Raw genomic sequence first — 18,971 nt, forward strand, 5'->3', positions numbered from 1 at the left:
AGATTTGAACTATCAGAAGAATTCATTCATTGACTTGAATTCTTGAGCAGTTGATTTCACTTATTTGGTGGAGAAAACTCAGTACCTATGCAACATGTCTCAACATCGTTTGTCTCAGATTATGGGTGACACTGATGCATTTGGGGACACTATCAGCTTTCCAAAAGTTTTACTCTTTCCTCTGAAGCTGGTATTTTACCTACACAAACACAAGTTAATCATCCTCATCATGGACTACTACAGTTCCTTCGCTAATGCTAAACATCAAAATAATGAAAAATTAAGGAAAAATATTTGCAAACAAGACTGGCTATTTTGTAGCGATTCCTCATGAACTTTAATCTCTCCCCTAGCTTACGCTCTTTTCCGTTAACATTTCAAGACCTCCTTTCCAGTTTTCAAAATGGAAGAAACCGCTTAACTGGCCTCTCAGCTAAATCATCTCCCTCAAGCTTCACCTTGAAGAATTTCTGTTGGAAAATACAACCAACAAAACTTCAGAGTGGGGCTATAGCAAGAAAGATGCAGAACAGTTTCTCATGAATGTTCAGCTGAAGAACAGGATGAAAAGTTTAACTACTTTTGGATAAATATAAAAGGCCTTTCCAGTAAGACACCTTCATTTAACTGGAAGCCAGGGTTTATATGACTCCATATGTAAACAGGTGTCTTAGAAGTTGTCCAGTATATTTAAACTGAAGAAGCATATGTTAGATATCACAGCAAATTAATTCCATAAAAGATGCCCAATGAAAGACCGCAATAATTGTCCTATAGCAGGATCTGCTGAGTTTGCAAACAACGGAAAACCCCATCGGGGGCAGGGGGGATCCTAATTTAGTTACTAACTTTGAGGGCCAGAGAGAAGAATGGGGTTAACATGAAAAACATTCCTTAAGTAGTAAAAAACCCGAACAAAACAAAAACCACAACAGTAATAATGGCCATAATAATGTTACCAAAACACAGCAGTGGAAATAAAAAGAATAACAACTTAGTATTCCAAATCTAAACTACATTTATTCTTTCATGCTAAACCCCCTGAAATCTCTCTCTACCCAAGCTAGATGACTCTCTCATCCTACCATTATGACAAAGCAAGGGGGCACAAAAGCTGCCAATTTTCACTGACACAGAAGTTCAACTTTACTAGCTGGAAAAAATAAAATCATACTTTAGACATAAAAAGTCTGGTTGGGAGAGCAACTATTAGACAAACATTCTTTATAGGTATCTTCATTGCTCAGTTTGAATGCCCAAATGAAGATGACAGCACCTAAAGGTGAGCTGCTGTAAGCAGAAATAAGCCTCTCTCTTCAAGCTCTCTATCTATATTTAGTCTGAAAGGAAAAAAAAACAGAGACATAGAAAAAGAAAGCACGACAAATCAAAATAGCAACCTCACAGATACTGTGGACACACAGAAATGGGAACACTAGAAAGACTACCCAAGTCCATAAAATTTACTCTAATAAGCGTAGATTGTCACTTCCATTCCTGGGAAAGTTTTTTGGTTTAGTTGGTTGGTTTGGGTTGTTTTGTTTTTTAAAGTCATTTCCCCAAGCATCTAGGCATCCACAGATATCCAGATAGCAACATACAGCTGGTGTTCCTATTATTCTTATATCTCATGTGGGAATTACTTCTTGCCTTGGAAATGGAATTAGGGTTACAAAGAAAACCAGCTAATCAAAGCCAAAGGAATTCTGAAGGAACAACCAATACTCATTTAAGTTACTGGTCAACTCAAAACACAACTGCAAATAAATGTCAGCTTTCACTGTTGTTGCTTAAAAGCCCAATCCACTCAACCTGAAAGTATCTCTGGGAATAATAATGCTAACCAATAAAAAGGTTTCCTTGATGAAGGATAGTTCAAATTGTTTCATGTGTTTCCTATTGCCATTTAAATGCTTTGAGCACCTTAGTGAAAATAGAAAAGAAAAACCGCAAACTTTATGATCTACAGCAGTACCTTCAAAACACATGGAGAAGAAAATTAAAACAGTAATAACAGAAGTGCAGCTATAATGGTGTAACTAGTTATTTACAATTTTCATAAGTGCATAATAAAAAATATGCTTTATTATATTATCTCACATAAACTGAGACATAATATTCAAAACGGAAACAGAGTATTTATTTGGAAAAAATAAACAGATCTATTCCACAGCATGCAAATAAAATAGTAAAAAAATTCAATACCTTATCTGGCCACCACTGCAAGTCTTCTCCTAAAGAAACAGGACTTTGAACAGGTGTATTCTTCTTGTCCAGGTTTGGTTCCCCTTCCTTACTTGTAGAGCCTCTTTCATTATCAAATGAGGCTCCATCAAGCCACCTTCGTTCACGCAAACGTAAAACGGACTCACGTTCACGCAACAGCTCAGAGTCTCTCTCTAAGGGAAGAAGGAGAACTGGTATGCAATTGGGTCACACCAGTGGGATAAAAGTAAGCCACTCTCTAGTAAAGACCCTTCAGGATGCAACTAACAGCAGTTAAATCTACTCACATAGATTAAAAATAAAGTCCTGACATGCAACATTCAACATACTAACGCTTTCAAGCATATGTACTTTAGAATTACTAAACATAAAAATAAGCTAGAAATATAGAAGTCTTACAGTTTTGTGCACTATAAAAAAAATGCTAACACATTCTCATTTGCATCATAGGAGGCCAAATACATTTAACATTGCAATTTAAAGTTTTATAGTACAATATGCAGTTTTGTAGTATTGTTTTATCAATGTAGTAACAACAACAAAAAAATCTAAGTCTATATAGTCTGTTAGGTATCTTTATGCAAACCAAAAAAGAGTATTTATTAGAGAGTTTCGTAACAACTTTCCCCAAAAAACAGTAATTTGAAAAGGTTAAAGAAAGCAAGCATTAAGAAAAGCTTTCGTATACATGTTTGATAATCCAACCCCTTTTGTTTAAAGCAATATTCCATAGGACTGGATTTAATAAATTAAAGTGTATCTGTTTTGAGTAGATCAAATGAAAACTTTTCAAGAGTCAGACAAGTTTTTAAAAGGATCCTTGTAGGAAAATGTTCCTTACCAAAATGCTTCCCCTCCAATTGGCCTACAAACTGTCTAAAGCCAGTACTCTGCAGTTCGCTCATGCAGATAAATTTTTTAAATCAGGTAATCAAACTAACTTTCCAAGAGTCAACTATGCATGGAAAATAAGGATTATAAAATTCGTGGTAACGTCTTATATAGAATAACCTTAGGAAAGGAAAAAAAAGGAGGAATTTAGGAGTTATGTCAGATGCTGAATATTCGTACATGCACATAATGCATTTAACCTATTACGTACTTCACTTAGGCTCACAAAAATCAACTGGAATTACATGTATGAGATGATCACATTATTATATCATAGTTTCAACAAATTACGCCAAGTCTTGGGTCTTTTGCTTTATTAGACAAATTGGAAAGTTTTTACATAAGCCAAACATGACAGCTTGTCTTACAGATATATTTCATAAAGTACTGTACTTATTTTCTAGCAAACACCATGCTGATCCCTGACTAATAATTTTGTAACAGGAACTTACAATGTTCAGCAATTAATACACTAAAACATGTTCATGAAAGGCAACAAAACTGTACTAACCAAACAATCACAGGAGAGGTTGGATTAACAGTTTGGAAACATTCTAGGCATTTGCGCAACAGCTTCAAAAAGATAGGAAATTGCTGCATGGTCTGTTATAAATCTTTTTTTAAAAAAAAAAAGGTAAAATGCCTTAACACTGCTCAAGGAGGTTTTTTTTATCAGCTGCCAATAGTTCTCCTTATCCAACTATAAAAATGCTTCAAGAAGGAAATTTTAGATTTTTTTCTCCCTCCTTAGTATCTAAAGTTCCTCATTCCATAAAGGTTAACTTCTCTCATGGAACAATTAAGGAAACGTGAAGAACAGTGAACAAAAAGCAACCCAAAAGAAAGAAAAGGAAAAAAAAAATTAAAAAATTAGGAATGCTGCATATCATCAATTGTTACTCATTTTTGAGCCAAATTATATCTTTGTAATGCAATCTAAGTATTAGTAGGTACTTACACTACAGTTTAAAATAAACTTAACATGCAAAAATTTTATGACACCTTGCAACACCAATGATCAACAATTAGATTTAAAATACATTACTATCAAGGTTCTTGCAGAACTTACCTGCTAATATTCAGAATTCATTAATAATTTTGATAGTGAGTAACAGTCTATTTGTCTACTCTATATTTGACAACATATCACAGTCTACTTTCTCATTAAATCAGAATCTAAACCACCAGTGTGTACTATCACTAGCTTTTTCCACAGCAAACTACTTATTACAAAGAAAAAAGGTGCAAAATTACCTCTGGATGAGCCTAGCCTGGAAAGTGATGAGCGCCGAAAGGATGGATAACCAAAGTAACTAATATCTTCTGAAAACATAGCATCAGCATCAATAATGACACTTGGGTGAGCAGAATGTATGTCAGCATCCAGAAGAGACATAAGATCCTCTATAAGAGGAGACAAGGGTCTTAAGTGAATAATCAGCTACTTAAAACATCAGCTAGAGAGACCAACAACTAATCAAATATTTTTAAAAAAAATCCTATCTATTAATTGAATTTCTGCTCTTCAGATTCACCAGTGCAAACTCATGTGCCTCCTATGCAACCACATTTACAATCAAGCTTGGTGGACTAGTGAACAAAACCAGTTTCCCACACTTATCTAACCACATTTCCCAAACAAGACTTGCCCAAAACACATTTTTCTGTAACCTAGAAATTCAAACTTCAGCCTGTCACTTGAAAGAACGAACCACTAGGATAAGATAGATACCTATACATGCATGTGCACACACACTCATGCACGTAATGCAGAACTCCAAAGATGACCAAGAATTAAGGAAGGACAAAATTGGTGTAAGCTGGTCTTCACAGAGCCACGTCCTTGATGTCAAAGACTGTACATTCCTCCATGGAATGTTTCTTTCAGAGAATGATGTACTTTTTTAACTCACAGGCCAGTAGCTTGCAGCTTTCAGTACAAAGATTCAAATGATAGCTACATTAAGAACAACAACAGATATCTGGAAAATGCACCATTTTTAATATCATGCGGTTAAGAAAGAAAAAAAAAAAGATAAAACAAAAAGATGAACTTAATACTGTGACTGCCCTAGCTTCCATGTTAGAAAACTTGAATTCCTCTGAAGTACTGATCATCATTAAAGTATAAAACAATCCCCTTTCATTTAATAAACTATAGCTACTATCCACACACAAAAGAAGCTACTGAAAATTCATATTATTTATTGAAGTCCAGCAATATGGACTGACAAGACAACTAAACGCGACTACCATCTTGCTGCTACAGAAAGGACAGCCCTCCTTCCTTCCATCCCCTTGGCAGGCATCTCCTTGGGGCAAGGTGAGATTTCTAAATCTACAACTAGCACATTCACCTGGCTTGAAACAATACTTCACAGGGTATAGAAGTAAGGTGGGAGGCAATCTTCAGCCTGACTTAACTGGGTAGTCAAACACAGCCCCAAATGTGGTGCCTCACCACATGCAGCAAAGCTGACTGGACCCTACTGCCAAAGGAGACAATTCTGCCCCTTCCCAAACTTTCAAGCAAATCAGACTGAAAAAAAAAAACCAACAAAAACACACACAGGCTCCCCAAATTAGGTTTCAGCTAAGCCATGTAGGCACACAAACCTCACCACCATGCAAGGGAATGGCAGGATAGCTCCTTCTGGCAGCAGGACAATCTCGTCTGCTTAAACCACTTGTGAAGGTAACATGAGGCTATACAGAGAGTCCCTTCAGGAAACACAGAAGGAGCACATACAATTTCAACACATCTAGTTCTCAGCCTCTACCTCATCATAAGCATAAACCAAAATAGTGGCTAGAAATCAAGCTTTGAAGTTAAATAAAAGCATTCTTAACAGTAGGTACTGATTATTATAGGTCTTTTTCTCAGTGTTTGGAATGAACGGTGAGAGGAACACAAAGCAGAGGGTATCCAAAAACTTACTGATACTGAAAGTGTTAGAGACCTTCACATCCCTGCACATCAGAATATTCATCTTTAAGTTTCTAAATGCCCATCTCCAGGAAATGTAACAGATACTAACTACAAACAGCTGTCCCCAGAAAAACAGTGCTGTAACTAGTAAGCGCTGTGGATTTCAAGGCAAGCAAGACCTGTACAAATGCTTTTTGCATCAAATAAGTAATCCACTCAAGTGTAGTCTGTGCTTCTAAAGGCACACCATTTGGGACTCAATGGTTCATGCAGTATGTTTTAGGAAGTCATCCTTGACAGACTACTCGGAAATCCTAGTTAAAAAAAAAAAAAAAAAAAATCAGATTTGGCAAACAGGCTCTGTCTTACTACAAGACTTGAGATCACTCAGGACAGCCTTACCCTGCTTGCTACTTCATCTATTTTCCACTGGCTTTCCACAACGATAAAGCAGCAATACATCTCACCTTAAGAGTATCAACCTGTAAGTACCAGACTTTAAGAGCTGCAAACACAGCTGAGATTCTGCTGTATCTCCCAATATTCACACACTGCTCCTCTTCCCTCCTCCCACACCCATTATAACCATCTCTTCCTAGGTAAGCTCCAGCTTCTCTACAGTCTAGCAACTTATTCTCAATTTTTTTGGTCGCTATCTAGCCAAAAATTGCAAAAAACTTTGATCTCTTTTTAGGAACAGGATTGGCCAGTACAGAAAAGAACTCTCCAGTCTCGTTCAAAATGGACAATATGGGGTTTTTTTATGGTAAGCTAACCCAGAAATCCTCTTGACAGAAAACACACACTAACTTGGCACACACACACACCTTCCGCCATGTTAGGCATCTTGAGTTTAGCTGTGTTTCCAAAAAGGAAAGTAAAAATACAAGCCATCAGACTTAAGAACCCAACCGATGTGGTTTTCGGCTAAATGTGCGTTAAGATGAGTGAGGAAATGAAGCCTTTTCTCACCCTCTTATTTCAGCTTCAAATCAGATTTTAATTTTCTTCCAATATGTCTGCAAGAGATCCCCCTTCTTCCATTTTCTATACCAGCAAACAAAAGTGCTAAAACCAGTAGGGATAGGAGCCAAATCCACTCCCCTTCAAACATCACTGGAATGTTTTTAGCGCTGTGTGAACACAGATACTGCAAGGCTACATCCAGTTTAAGAATCAAGGGGAAAAAATATTCTGTATGATTTTATTTTCCTGCTCTTCAGAAAAATCCCATAGGATGATATCATTCATCTCTTGTGCTGTGTTAGACTAGAATCAGACCACAACCCTTCACATTTACATGCGATAATTCTGATTAACCCATTTGGGTAGGAAAGTACCTATGATTCACTAGTAAATACCACTGAAAATTGGAAGGAAAAGGATATCCAGCGCACAGGAAAGGAAAACCCAAATAAAAATCAAAAAACCCCACCAACAGAAAAAATGAGTTTCAATATGCATATAAGCAGCAATTCAAATACTAAGAAAATTTTTATTTTCAACAGCTCCACGCGTAGCATTATCACTGGATTCATTAACTGAAGGCGTTGCCTAGATCAATTCCGATCTCAAGTTCAACTCACATTAAACCTTTTCCCTTAAGGGTGCAATCATAAGTTCTCTCCTCTCAGCTGCATACTTTTATGAAATATTCAAGAATCCAATGTCTTCAGTATCTCCTCCTCTTTCAAGTTTGGATTAAATTGCAGAACTTTGACAGCAAAGGGAGAGAAACATGTATTTTGGTTTCCTAGGAAACTAGACTCAAACAGAACTCCAGAACTCATTTCTTGATAAGATACATTTATTCAAAACGTTACCCAACTTGAAGTTCATCTTAAAAAACCCAAAAAAAAAACCAAAAAAAATGCAAACCGCACCAACAGAACCACAGAATAAACATACACCTGTTTTCCCCAAAGGCAAGCCACTGAACTGATGCTATGCTATGCTATGCTCTGGTTCCCATCTCCCTTCGCTGCAAGCCAATACAGCAAGTACTGCTGCAATACCAGACTGTCTCTCTTCTCTCCTCTGAGAGAAAAAAAAAAAAAGAAAAAAAGGATTTTTAAACAAGCTTATCCCAATTCCAAAATCCAAAGTAGCCTGGATATTGCCAAATCTATGTTTTGCAAGTCCCACTAGCGAGAATCCACTACATCATGCAGAAGTTACTGAGGAAACACACACATATCTGAACTATACAAACAAGAAAAAAAATATTTTAACCTCTACAGAATCTCTATACAGAAGATTAATGTAACAAAGCCCAGAAGAAGCCTCTAATACAACCTGATAGGAGTTGGAAAATTTATTTAGAGCCCTTCAAGTCTTTTCTATGCTAAATGACCTTGTTCTATGTAATTTTTACCTTGATTATTTTCCTTATGTACTTGTTATGTATCAAATGAACCCACATTCCTCTCTGTTAACCATCACAAAATGAAAAGAAACAGGACTAGATCAGAGAAGTCAAAATCAAACTACATAAGGGTCCAAAAATAAATGAGACACACTTATTGAAGGCAATCTGTACAGAAAAGTAAAGTTCTGTTCTTTGCTTAAGACATTTTCAAGTATTCAGGAAGAACTGAGACATGGTTTTTGTTAGCTTAAAAAAAATTCAGATGCATAACCTTTACAATACTAACTGGAATTATCACAACTCATATATTAATGAAATTATGATGTACTAAACAAGAATTTATTAATGTCACAGTGACTGGAAAGTACCTTAGCTTTTTAAATTTTTTTTTATTTTTAAAATCAAATGTAAATTTCTCTCAGTGTTTAAAAAAAGCTTCTCTGTCTTGGAAGGCTTAAAAGCAGTAACCCCTAAATTTAAGGGTCACAAAGCACCAGACATGCAGAGAGGAATACGTAAAAATTAGCATATGCTTTTAATCAAAATGCAAGAGCCTCAAAAGTCCTGAGGCAAAAGCAGTCTGTCATTTGCTTTTTTTGTGCTTGGAAGGAACAAAATCAAAAAGCTTTAAAGCATAATTTGACAATTTAAAAACAAAGAAAAAAAATAGAAGTTCTTTATCTTTCAGAATAATTTATAAAAACCTAAGAACTGAATGCATATAGTATTTATAAGTTATCTACAGTTCTCTTTTATGAACTCTGATGTTATAGTTCCAAAAGACCAACCAGAGGCGAGATGGCAAGTGAAAGCAAGAAGAGTGCAAAGTTTCTAGAGCGAAAGACTTAAAAAAAGGTTCTACATAGTGCTGAAGGACAGAATGTTGGTATTTTTCCAGAGAGCTAAAGGGAAGTTTCACTGGCCAGCAGGTTTTCCTGAAAACTAGCCTGCATGGTTATGTGACACAAGCGAGGACTGGGAATTTGTACTATTTGATGTACCAACAGTAGAGTCATGACAACACTGACAAGCGTTCGGCTGTTTTGATCATATTCAGATATCAAACTAATTCATTTCTGTGCAAAAAAATTATATTTGCCCATAAAACTGAAATAAGACAAGAGAGAAGGCATAGCATGTTCTACAAACTGCTAATTACATCTTTAAAGACTGGAGTTAAGACATATCAAGTTCAATTTCAATTATCATTTCCATGTGTTTTCCCATAAGAACTGGGGAAGAGCTAGCCCAGTTTCTCTGTGGGGTAAAAGAAAAAAGGAAAAAAAACCCAAGCCACAACTAATATTAGGAGGTTGCAATCCCTTATAGGAAAGATTGGTCTAAACAGGGGAGAAGCTTTAAAAAGTAAGCCAAGGACAAAATTGTTTTCCGGACAGCTAGAGAGGACAGTGTAACTCTGCATGCCACTTTACCCTATCTCAAACACAAGAGACTCACAGACTGTAGCACAGGCACCTTCAAATAAAAGTTACCAGTCATAGGTTGTCAGATGGTCCCTATTAACTGATCCTTATGATCTCAAGAGGTACTAAGAGAATAGTTAATGCTGTAGAAAGCTGGTTAGTATGGTTAAAAGGAACTTCTACTGTAAATGATTACTAACAGTGATTTATCTTCCAGAGGAATGCATTCAGGCATGCTTAGAGTAAGAACTCCTGCTCCGAGTACTTGGAAAGAGTTAGGAGAGTTTACTTCCTCCAGTGCATCTGTCTAATGCTATTAAGCTGATCACTACAAAACAAGACTCAAATTAAAGATTTTCACCCCTTTCACCAGAGGATTCTTGATTCTACAGCAAAATAAAGCAGCTTGACAGATGTAACTAAAACTAGAAGAGGAAAATGAAATTCAAGGCCTTTGCTGCAGAACAAAAAAGAAAAAAACAACTTTGTCTAATCACATGATTGACAAGGTAAAGATGGAGGAAGCCCATGAACCTTCCTGGTGAACCAGATGAGCAGAAAAAAAAAAACATTTATTAGAAAAATATTAAAATGCCATTTTGACACACAGAAAGAAAAGCTATTATGTTCAGAGTTTAGATGTGTTCTTTCCATGCAGTGCACCTAACACAAACATTGCATTTGGCTGCTATGTTTTCAAATATGTTTACTACTCAGGAACAAAATATTACATAACTATTTAGCCAATGCAAAAGAAGACTCGAAGTCTTTTCTAAAAAGCAATTGTATGGGACATTCAATATTTCAAAACCAGCTGGACTTCAGTTACAGCACTTTACTGGTAAAGCCAGAATACTAGAGCATTTATGAGGAGAACTTGAGATGAAGAACAAATTTTCCATCTGACTAAAAACTGTAAGCTGTTTCGTCCTCACTTGAGGTATTTTGATTTAAAAAAAGCTGTATAATTTTTTGCTCTAAAAACTGCTGTATCCTCACAATTTATGTTAGTAGTGAAAAACATGCAAGTCGCTAGAAGGTTTTAGAACTAGCTTTTATGAGCAAGCCACACAGCAGTCTCAGCATCTCATTGAGCAGCAAAATACAGATGTAAGTAATGCTGATGTTAGAAAGCCTGGAATCCTAAAAAACAGAACAAAACAAAAAACTTTCATGCCATCCACAAACAGGTTCAACAGTTATTCTTCAATGCCTGACCTAATCTCTCAAGACATCCCAGTGCATCTTTTGTTTTGCGCATCTTTAGACTTTGCTCCTATAAGGAAGAACTGTCTTTGCTGCATACTTTTCACAGCACAGAGCACGCTATCAGCGCTTTAATACAGAAAAATAAGAACCAATTGGCTTTTTCTTATCAAAAGTTGCAGGATACAAACCTCCAGGAAGATATGATTCACTTGCTGTGTCATCCCCATCATCTCCATCTTCATCATCACGACTCAACAAATTATTTACAGCAAGGTTTACATCAAGGTTTGTTCGCTGGAGTTCCCGAATAATAATACTTCTGGACTTCCCTTGTAAAACAACTTGTGCCTGTAAAAGCAGAGTATAATTGGTTACCGGTCATTCTCAGCTCACCAGCCACTATTCATAAGGAAAAAAAATGCTTAATTCTAAAAGAAGTCTAATTGAAACCAAAAGTCAATCACAGTACATACAAAGGCTCACACAGATTTTTCACAGTATCTTGTACTAGTCAACTTCTCTCAGTTCAAGTTAGGCCAGTGAATTCCAAATTTGGTGCAGAATTTCCTAATGGAATCTTAGAATCTACTTCTTGAAATGTTCAATGCTGTAAGCTAAAGGATAAGCAAAATCTAGTTTTGAGAATGTTCTATATGTTTCTGTGAAAGTGTTTAAACTTACTATGTTAATCAACAGTTTTGCAATCAACTGTTGTTCCAAAAACTACACCTCAATTCCTGTCTTTTTGACACTGGTTTCTCTTTCCATTGCCCTTCAAAATATAACCACCTTACTTCCTCTGTTTTTCTCATAATTCTGTTTCTAAAGGCTTATCTTCAGCAGTTTTTGTAACATTTACATTTTTATTAGCAAAGTGCAAATGCAGAAAAACCTTCCAAATGTTAAACAGATGCGATGAATTTACAAAAACCAGAAGCATTCTGGTGTATTCCACTAAGGCTAGGACTCAGAGTATTTTGTTTTTCCAGAAGACTACCTTCTACTGAATGCCAGAGAAGCTGACAGAGTTCTTGGAGATCGCAAACTGTGTGAAGGAGGCAAGAAATCAGTACTGAATGTTTTCATAACACAGTAAAAATGAGGCACCAAATAAAATGGTTTGTTGACATGCAAAAAAAGAAAGGGTCATTTTAACAGCACACAAAGGTAAACTTTTTGCCCTAACATTCTATGCCAGAATCTTACAGATTTTTGACACATAGTAGAATCTATGTTATATAGACCAGCTGTGAAGATCTTTCCCATTGGTCTGCTTTAGAGTTACCCCAAAAATATTTTAGATATCTTCAGATTTAAAGGTAAACAAAGTATGCTATTAAAAAAAATAAAAAGGGCAAAAGATGACAGCAAAGGAAGCAAAGTTACAACTTAACCAACAAACCATACATTAGATTACAGAATGGAACTGTCTGGACTAAGGGATATTAGTCTGTTTTTCTATTTCATGTAGGTATCAAGGATGTCAGTAAACACTCTCAAAAAAAACTGGAGGTCAACAATGAAGTCAAAAAAACCCCACCAGCCCACAGTTGAAAGATTCCGCTGGAGATCATCTAACCAAACCACCTCCTGAAAGCAGGACTAACTTCAGAGTAACCAACAACTCCCGTATCTTGCCTCTGTGAAGGGAGAAGCTCCCAGCTTGTACTGGGTTTTGAATTCCAAAAGAGAAAGGAACTAGAAGCCAGTCTGTAACTGGTGGGTCTGTAGATACCTTGCCCACTAGCTCCTGTCTGTGCCAGTCATGCCGTAGGCCATTCAGAGCATGCAAGCAGATTATCTTTGGCCTAGCAACTAACATCTGTATTCCAAATGTAGACCAGCAACTTGTTTTGAACTGAGAATTAAAATGCATTAATTAGTCACATATTTTGAATGCATTATTTTCTTCAAACACAGAGACAAAAGTTGTTTTAATGAACTCCACTTAATCACACAATGCAAAGTCCGTCAGCTTACTCAGACTTTAGTGCATTAAGTGGCAAAAGCAGAGCAATTTATACCCAACATTCATCAGTTACATTTACAGAAAATGAAGTAGAGGTGTCCAGGAAGAAAAATTATTAGTATTAAGAGATTAAATATGTTTAATGTCTTTCATTTAAATCTAAAATGGATCACTCTTTTTATCAAAAAAGAAAAAAGTCAACCAGCCTCCCTTCCTTATACTTCAAGAAACTTATTAGCTACATGTCAAATACTTTTTTCTCACTACATCTTCCATCTGCAAATGAAGAATGCATGACATCCCTCATCTAGATTAAATACATACCTTGTCTTGGTGGAAGTTTGGGAAACAAAAACTCTGGAATCCAAAAAAAAGTATCACACACTATGCATTTAAGAATAAAGGCAATTCAGCTAGAGAAAGTCAATCTTTTCAATTATATGCCATTACTCCTTGGAGAAAATGCACTACTATTACAACACAGTCTTGTTCACATGCCACGAAAAGCTCTCCAGGTTTTTGGCAACAAGCAGTTTCTAGCTTACATACCTGTGAAATGAGTTCCTCTGGAATGACTGATGCTGGAATCACTGGCTGTGGTTGACTCCCCAGCAGTCCAGATCCTCTATCACGTCCTGTGCGTATAACTCTGGTCTGCCTTCGAGAATCACGAGCTCCAGCAGATGATCTCCCAGAAGATCCTCCTCCACTTCCACCAACCCCTGAACTCCAGCGACTTCTAGAAGATTTAGATTATAATGTGGGTTTTTTTATATATATATCAGGATATTTTGGGGACTACATCGAGAAGTCTTTAATTTTATTATTAATAACTTGCAGACAGTCTCTGAAAAATACCGCAGATTGACTTCATAGACAATACTAGGAAAGTATTTCTCAAAACTACTAAGAAGAAGACAACTAGGCAATTGATAAAGTTCTGAATTACACAGAAGAAATATAAAACAGCACTCCAACTGGAAGTTGCACTCTTTGCTACTCATATAGTTGTATGGATGTATACATACATATAAGTGCATGTAGCAATTCCCAGAGTTTCTAAAAGCAACAGTATCAGCAGTGTAACATCTAACACTCAGCTGTTAACTTCCTACTATAAAAGCACATATGCAGCAGCTTCATGCTGAGCAGGCTCTGTTTGACAAGTCACTATTCTCAGATAGGTCTTCTAAAATTTCTGAGACTTGATTTACATTAAGAAATTGCTTAAGATTACACTGGAAAAATCAAGTAATCTTTACCGCAAAACAAATCTTACATTAGCTAGTTCTCTGATCCTCACGGATGAGATCTCCGGAGACATACTCTACTCTACCTATTCTTATCGGAGAAATCAACATCAACTGTATATATTGCAAAAACATGCCTAAACTGACAAACTTTCTTCATTGCTATGAGTCAATATCAAAAAAAGGGAGTAAAACCACAGTGATCTGTAGAAATAGACAACTCGCCATCATTACAACTTTCCACTAATCTGAACATCACAAAACTGTGTCAACTGAATCTGTTCTGGACATAGGACTACATACTCTGTTGTCAAGAAAGGCTAAACGACTCTAGTTTGTTCTTCAAGGTTAACTCAACTTCGTTGTACAAATCTACCTTAAAGGATACTGGATATGGTATTATTGCTATTTAACAATCAGTATCAGCAGAACTTTCCTGTTTTCAACCACCCTAATCCTCAAACTCCTGTCAATAAAAAATTTTAAAATAAGACAAGAAAAAAGGTATGTTCTCTGAAACAGTATCTAATAAATTCACGTTAAAACTATACCACATGTAGCTATAAAAGTTAATTAATTAAGAATACTTGTCTTACATTTTATGGCTGAAGTTAATTACTAACATACTACTTTTCATTGTTATTGTTCTGTTTTGGGGTTTTTTTGGTGGTTTGTTTTTAAACTCCCAACAAGACCATGCAATCACAGAATAACTGCAGTATCTGCCTAAGACAAGGCCCTGTCACAGACATCAACATTTTCAGGATTCTAGCCAGCAACCACACAGACAATGACAAAACAAAAAGTAATTTATCAATGGCTTTAGGAAAAGTCTTGTCTCATGAGTTAGAAAAAGAGTTCTAAAAAAAGATACTATTGGAAATGGGGAAAAAAAAACCCAAACACAACAAACAAATCCAAACCAAAGAAGAATGTGACATTTTAAATAAAACGGGCCAGTTACTCTGTTTCTAAAGGTGGTAAGGGGGCTGAGGGGAAGTCAAATTCTTCCTGCACAACAGTTCTCAATTCAGACCTCAGCAGGGAAGATGTGTGTTTAAAGAAAAGATTACGTATTACATTTTCATACTTATTACAGATGCTTTTTCTACTTAAAATTATAAACTATCAATGACAGACTTAAGACCTCTAACAGGTACAACTATTTATATTTGTATAACAATTCAAATATTCCAAGTATGTCCTGACTTGGCCCTGTTAGAGAAAAGAAATCGTAAGGACACAGATATTCCTATTAAAGGTGTCTAAACATAGAATAAACATTAATATAGAATGGAAATCTTTCTGCTCCTTTCTGCTAACCTACTAGTTTTCCACATCTTTCTACTGCCACTAGCATACTAGCAATTTTCCAAATCCCATGATCTAATCTAAGGGCTCCACAGTTTGAATGGTTTTTGTCTCAGTTTATTAAGTTAAGTATTCCCTTCATTTAATAAAGCAATTATAGTGTCTACTGCTACTTTACCAGTTCAGTGACTTTCAACTACCTAGTTCTGAAGCATGCAAGGGAAGAAATTAGGAACTCTTCAGGGTCAGTCTCTTCAGCACATAGCTTCAAACAATTTTAACTGGTTATGCTCACGTAAAAGTATCAAGGAAAAAAAGAGTCATACACTTTCCACACTAAGTTTCCAAACATGACAATACCAGTTTGTTTTTGAAATTTCACACACAGATCTTAGCTTCAGATGCACAAAAGGTTTCACAAAAATTTTGACATAGCAAGGGCATGGGTTATCTGTCATGCAACTAAGCCCCAGATGAAATTAGCTTATTTGGTAACATAAACAACAAATTCACTTTGTGAAAAAGCTGTAGTTCCTCCCTCCTACCAAATCATTCACATGCAGAAATCATAGTTTGTAAATGCAATTCTCCTCTCTATGGTTAGTAACCTTACGAAGCAGCACTGTTCAACATGTCTTACGAAAGCATGTAACACAGAGTTCACTGTGATTATGTAATGAAGACTAATTTACATTGCTATATAAAGGGACACCATCAATTTTAAAGCTAATGATTAAAAAAAAATTGAATCTGTATAGTACATTTAGTATTTAGTACAATTTTAAAGGTTCTGAGCGACAACCTTTTCCAAATGTTCCCTACTCCTATGTATAAGACCCCAACTAACAAAACATCGCTCGTTACTTGGGGCGGGGGAGAGGAAGGCACAATAAACCTAGGCACACAAAGGTCTGCAAACATAGATAATGAAGATTCTTCCTCATGCACTAATTTTACTTTATGCTGCTAGCCTATCAAGGTTTAAATTGATAGCGTCCCTCTAAAAACTCATTTTCAAAATCAAGGAAAAAACATTTTAAAAAAAGACAACACAGCCAAAACCAAGTTATTCTTCACAAATACATGAAGAACGCTACGTATCCTAGGTACTGAAGGGTCACTTGCATATCTATTATTTTAACCAAGTCAATAAAAGTTTTTTTTATTATACCCTACCTACACAACCGCTGTAATTATACGTTCCCTAATACATACTGCATACAATTTATATATGTGTATACACATATACTCAAATATGGAACAAACAGATTGCAGCCTCAATCCTATCAAAACTTACCCAAGGGTGTTGCCTGCCAGTCTGCCCAGAGTTTCAGAACCAGACAGAAACCATGGGGAGTCACTAGTCCTGCCTGGCCTGGATGTCCTTCCTGCCCCTGAGCCACTGCTCAACTTTGAACTGAAAGTAAAAGATGGTAAATCAGTCACAAAACAATCCCAAATGGGTTAAGAACAAAACCTGGAATCCCAGGTTCAAATTCTCAGGGACTTAGTCTGGTAACATACCAGCTTAAGCAACACCCTTGGGGAATATTCCAAACTAATCTAACTGTATATTAAGAGTTATACTGGAAAAAGAAAGTGGAAAGCATGCCTAACAGATCTTATGTACATCAGCAATCCATAACAGCACAGTTGCAAATACATATTAAGCTAATTAGTGATTTGAGTTAGCCAATGCTGTGAGTTTTCAATTAGTGTATATGTACAAATTGTAACCACCCGGTGTTCTGTCCGTAAACCTGAGCCTGAGTATACTAATTCGATATTAAGAAGCAGTTTACATTCAAATATGAATCATTAAATAGTCCTATTAAGGGGGACTTACCTGGCCTGAAGGTAACACGTCTAGAAAGTAAGCCTCTCCAGATGGGACCACTTTCAGAGTGGATTCTACATGAAGCTTAACAATCTGACAGTTTCTTTCATAAGGATTATATTTGGAGAGGTTTCTTTCTTGACGTTAAAGAGATCTTGTCTTACTTCTTTTAGAATCACATCTACTATTTATTCCTACACCAGTTTGTCAAGCTAGGCTGTTTGGCTGCATCACCATAACCATTATGTATGTACTTCAAGTACCCAAAGACAATCTAGTTTAAAAGCAAACAAACAAACAAAAACAAAAACAAGAAAAGCAGCCAAGCTGCTTATCCAGTTCAAAACAATGACTTAATATGAAGAAAAGTGTTTCTTACCCATCATTATTATCAGGTTTACCCAACTCCAATCTGTCTGGTTGAACTGAAAAACCAATCCTGCAGACTCTACCATCCTATATTTAAAACAAGAAAACCAAGTGTCCAAAATTGAAATGTAAGGCAAGCTACAGAAAAACACACACACAAAAACAAGTCTTCAGTTACTGAAGAATGTTGATCAATTTAACATTAGAATTAATTGTAACTGTATGGTTTCAAGTTTGTTATCTGAGCAGATTTAAGTAATTTACCTCAAGAAGAAATGCAGCATGATTTGGTCCCACCACACACTGTTTAATAGTGGCCTGTTCCAATACATTCAAAGGGGGGTGGCTGAAAACAAAAAGTGAGCATGTATAACATTTTTAAAGTCTTTAAAAAAATAAAAAACAAGTGATATATGGAAGGAATAATGTGCAGTGACAGTTACCTTTATAGAAATATTCAAGAATGACTAAACGTGCATTAGTTGAAGCAACTATGATGTATTTTTGGTTATTAGGCACAGAAAATGCAGAACAAAACCTTAAAACGTGATAAAGTTCATTTAATTGGATCAGCAATAAACAACAGAAGTTATACTTCAAATTAAGGAGTCATTCCACAAGGAGGATATTTAATAATATAATTTACTATAACTGAAAACCTAACATTTTCTTCCTAATATAAGAACTGTGTTATCTGAAGCATTTCCGAACTTTAGTATTAGTAGTACTGAGGCTTTCTAAGGCTATATCTACAGTACAATCATTTGCTCTTAGAAGAATTGTACTTTCCTAAATGATTTACAGTAGACTGTGATATGCCTTACCTGTTTAAATTATATTTGTTCAGCTTCTCTGACACTTCCCTTAGTCTGAAACAAAAAGAAATGAAGTTGTTGTTTGAAAGACATCCTCCACAGTACAAAACATCCACTTAAGCAGGATATTTACAACATTATGGGAACATCTTACCACCTCATTTAATGAAGCTTGACATAAATACTACTTGGTATTGGGAGTCTGTGTGAGAACTGGATGGTGTTCAGCTTCAAATCAGGTTTTTGGTTTGGAGTTTTTTTGCTTTAGAGATTTACCCTTCCACTGCTCTCCTGTCATAAAATCCATGTTTTCTTACATTTCTATGTGTTTTGCAAGTCACTGTCAAAAACCACTACTCCTGCCTCATTACTA

General features: G+C 35.9%; 1 protein-coding gene across 1 annotated transcript in view; it reads right to left on the reverse strand.

Annotated features, from left to right (window-relative positions):
• Positions 1–18,649, reverse strand: part of UBR5 (ubiquitin protein ligase E3 component n-recognin 5) — a 71,814-nt gene extending 53,165 nt beyond the window's left edge. The window contains exons 1-8 of the mRNA XM_009707091.1: positions 18,608–18,649; positions 18,048–18,129; positions 17,794–17,870; positions 16,875–16,994; positions 13,566–13,755; positions 11,236–11,395; positions 4,372–4,521; positions 2,206–2,399 (exon numbers count right to left, since the gene is read on the reverse strand). Coding sequence (XP_009705393.1) covers positions 2,206–2,399; positions 4,372–4,513 — 336 coding nt within the window. The 5' untranslated portion in view covers positions 4,514–4,521; positions 11,236–11,395; positions 13,566–13,755; ... (2 more) ...; positions 18,048–18,129; positions 18,608–18,649. The remainder of the gene's footprint in view (positions 1–2,205; positions 2,400–4,371; positions 4,522–11,235; positions 11,396–13,565; positions 13,756–16,874; positions 16,995–17,793; positions 17,871–18,047; positions 18,130–18,607) is intronic.
• Positions 18,650–18,971: the final 322 nt, after the last annotated feature.

Source organism: Cariama cristata, unplaced genomic scaffold, assembly GCF_000690535.1.
Source record: "Cariama cristata isolate BGI_N322 unplaced genomic scaffold, ASM69053v1 scaffold18089, whole genome shotgun sequence".
NCBI lineage: Eukaryota > Metazoa > Chordata > Aves > Cariamiformes > Cariamidae > Cariama > Cariama cristata.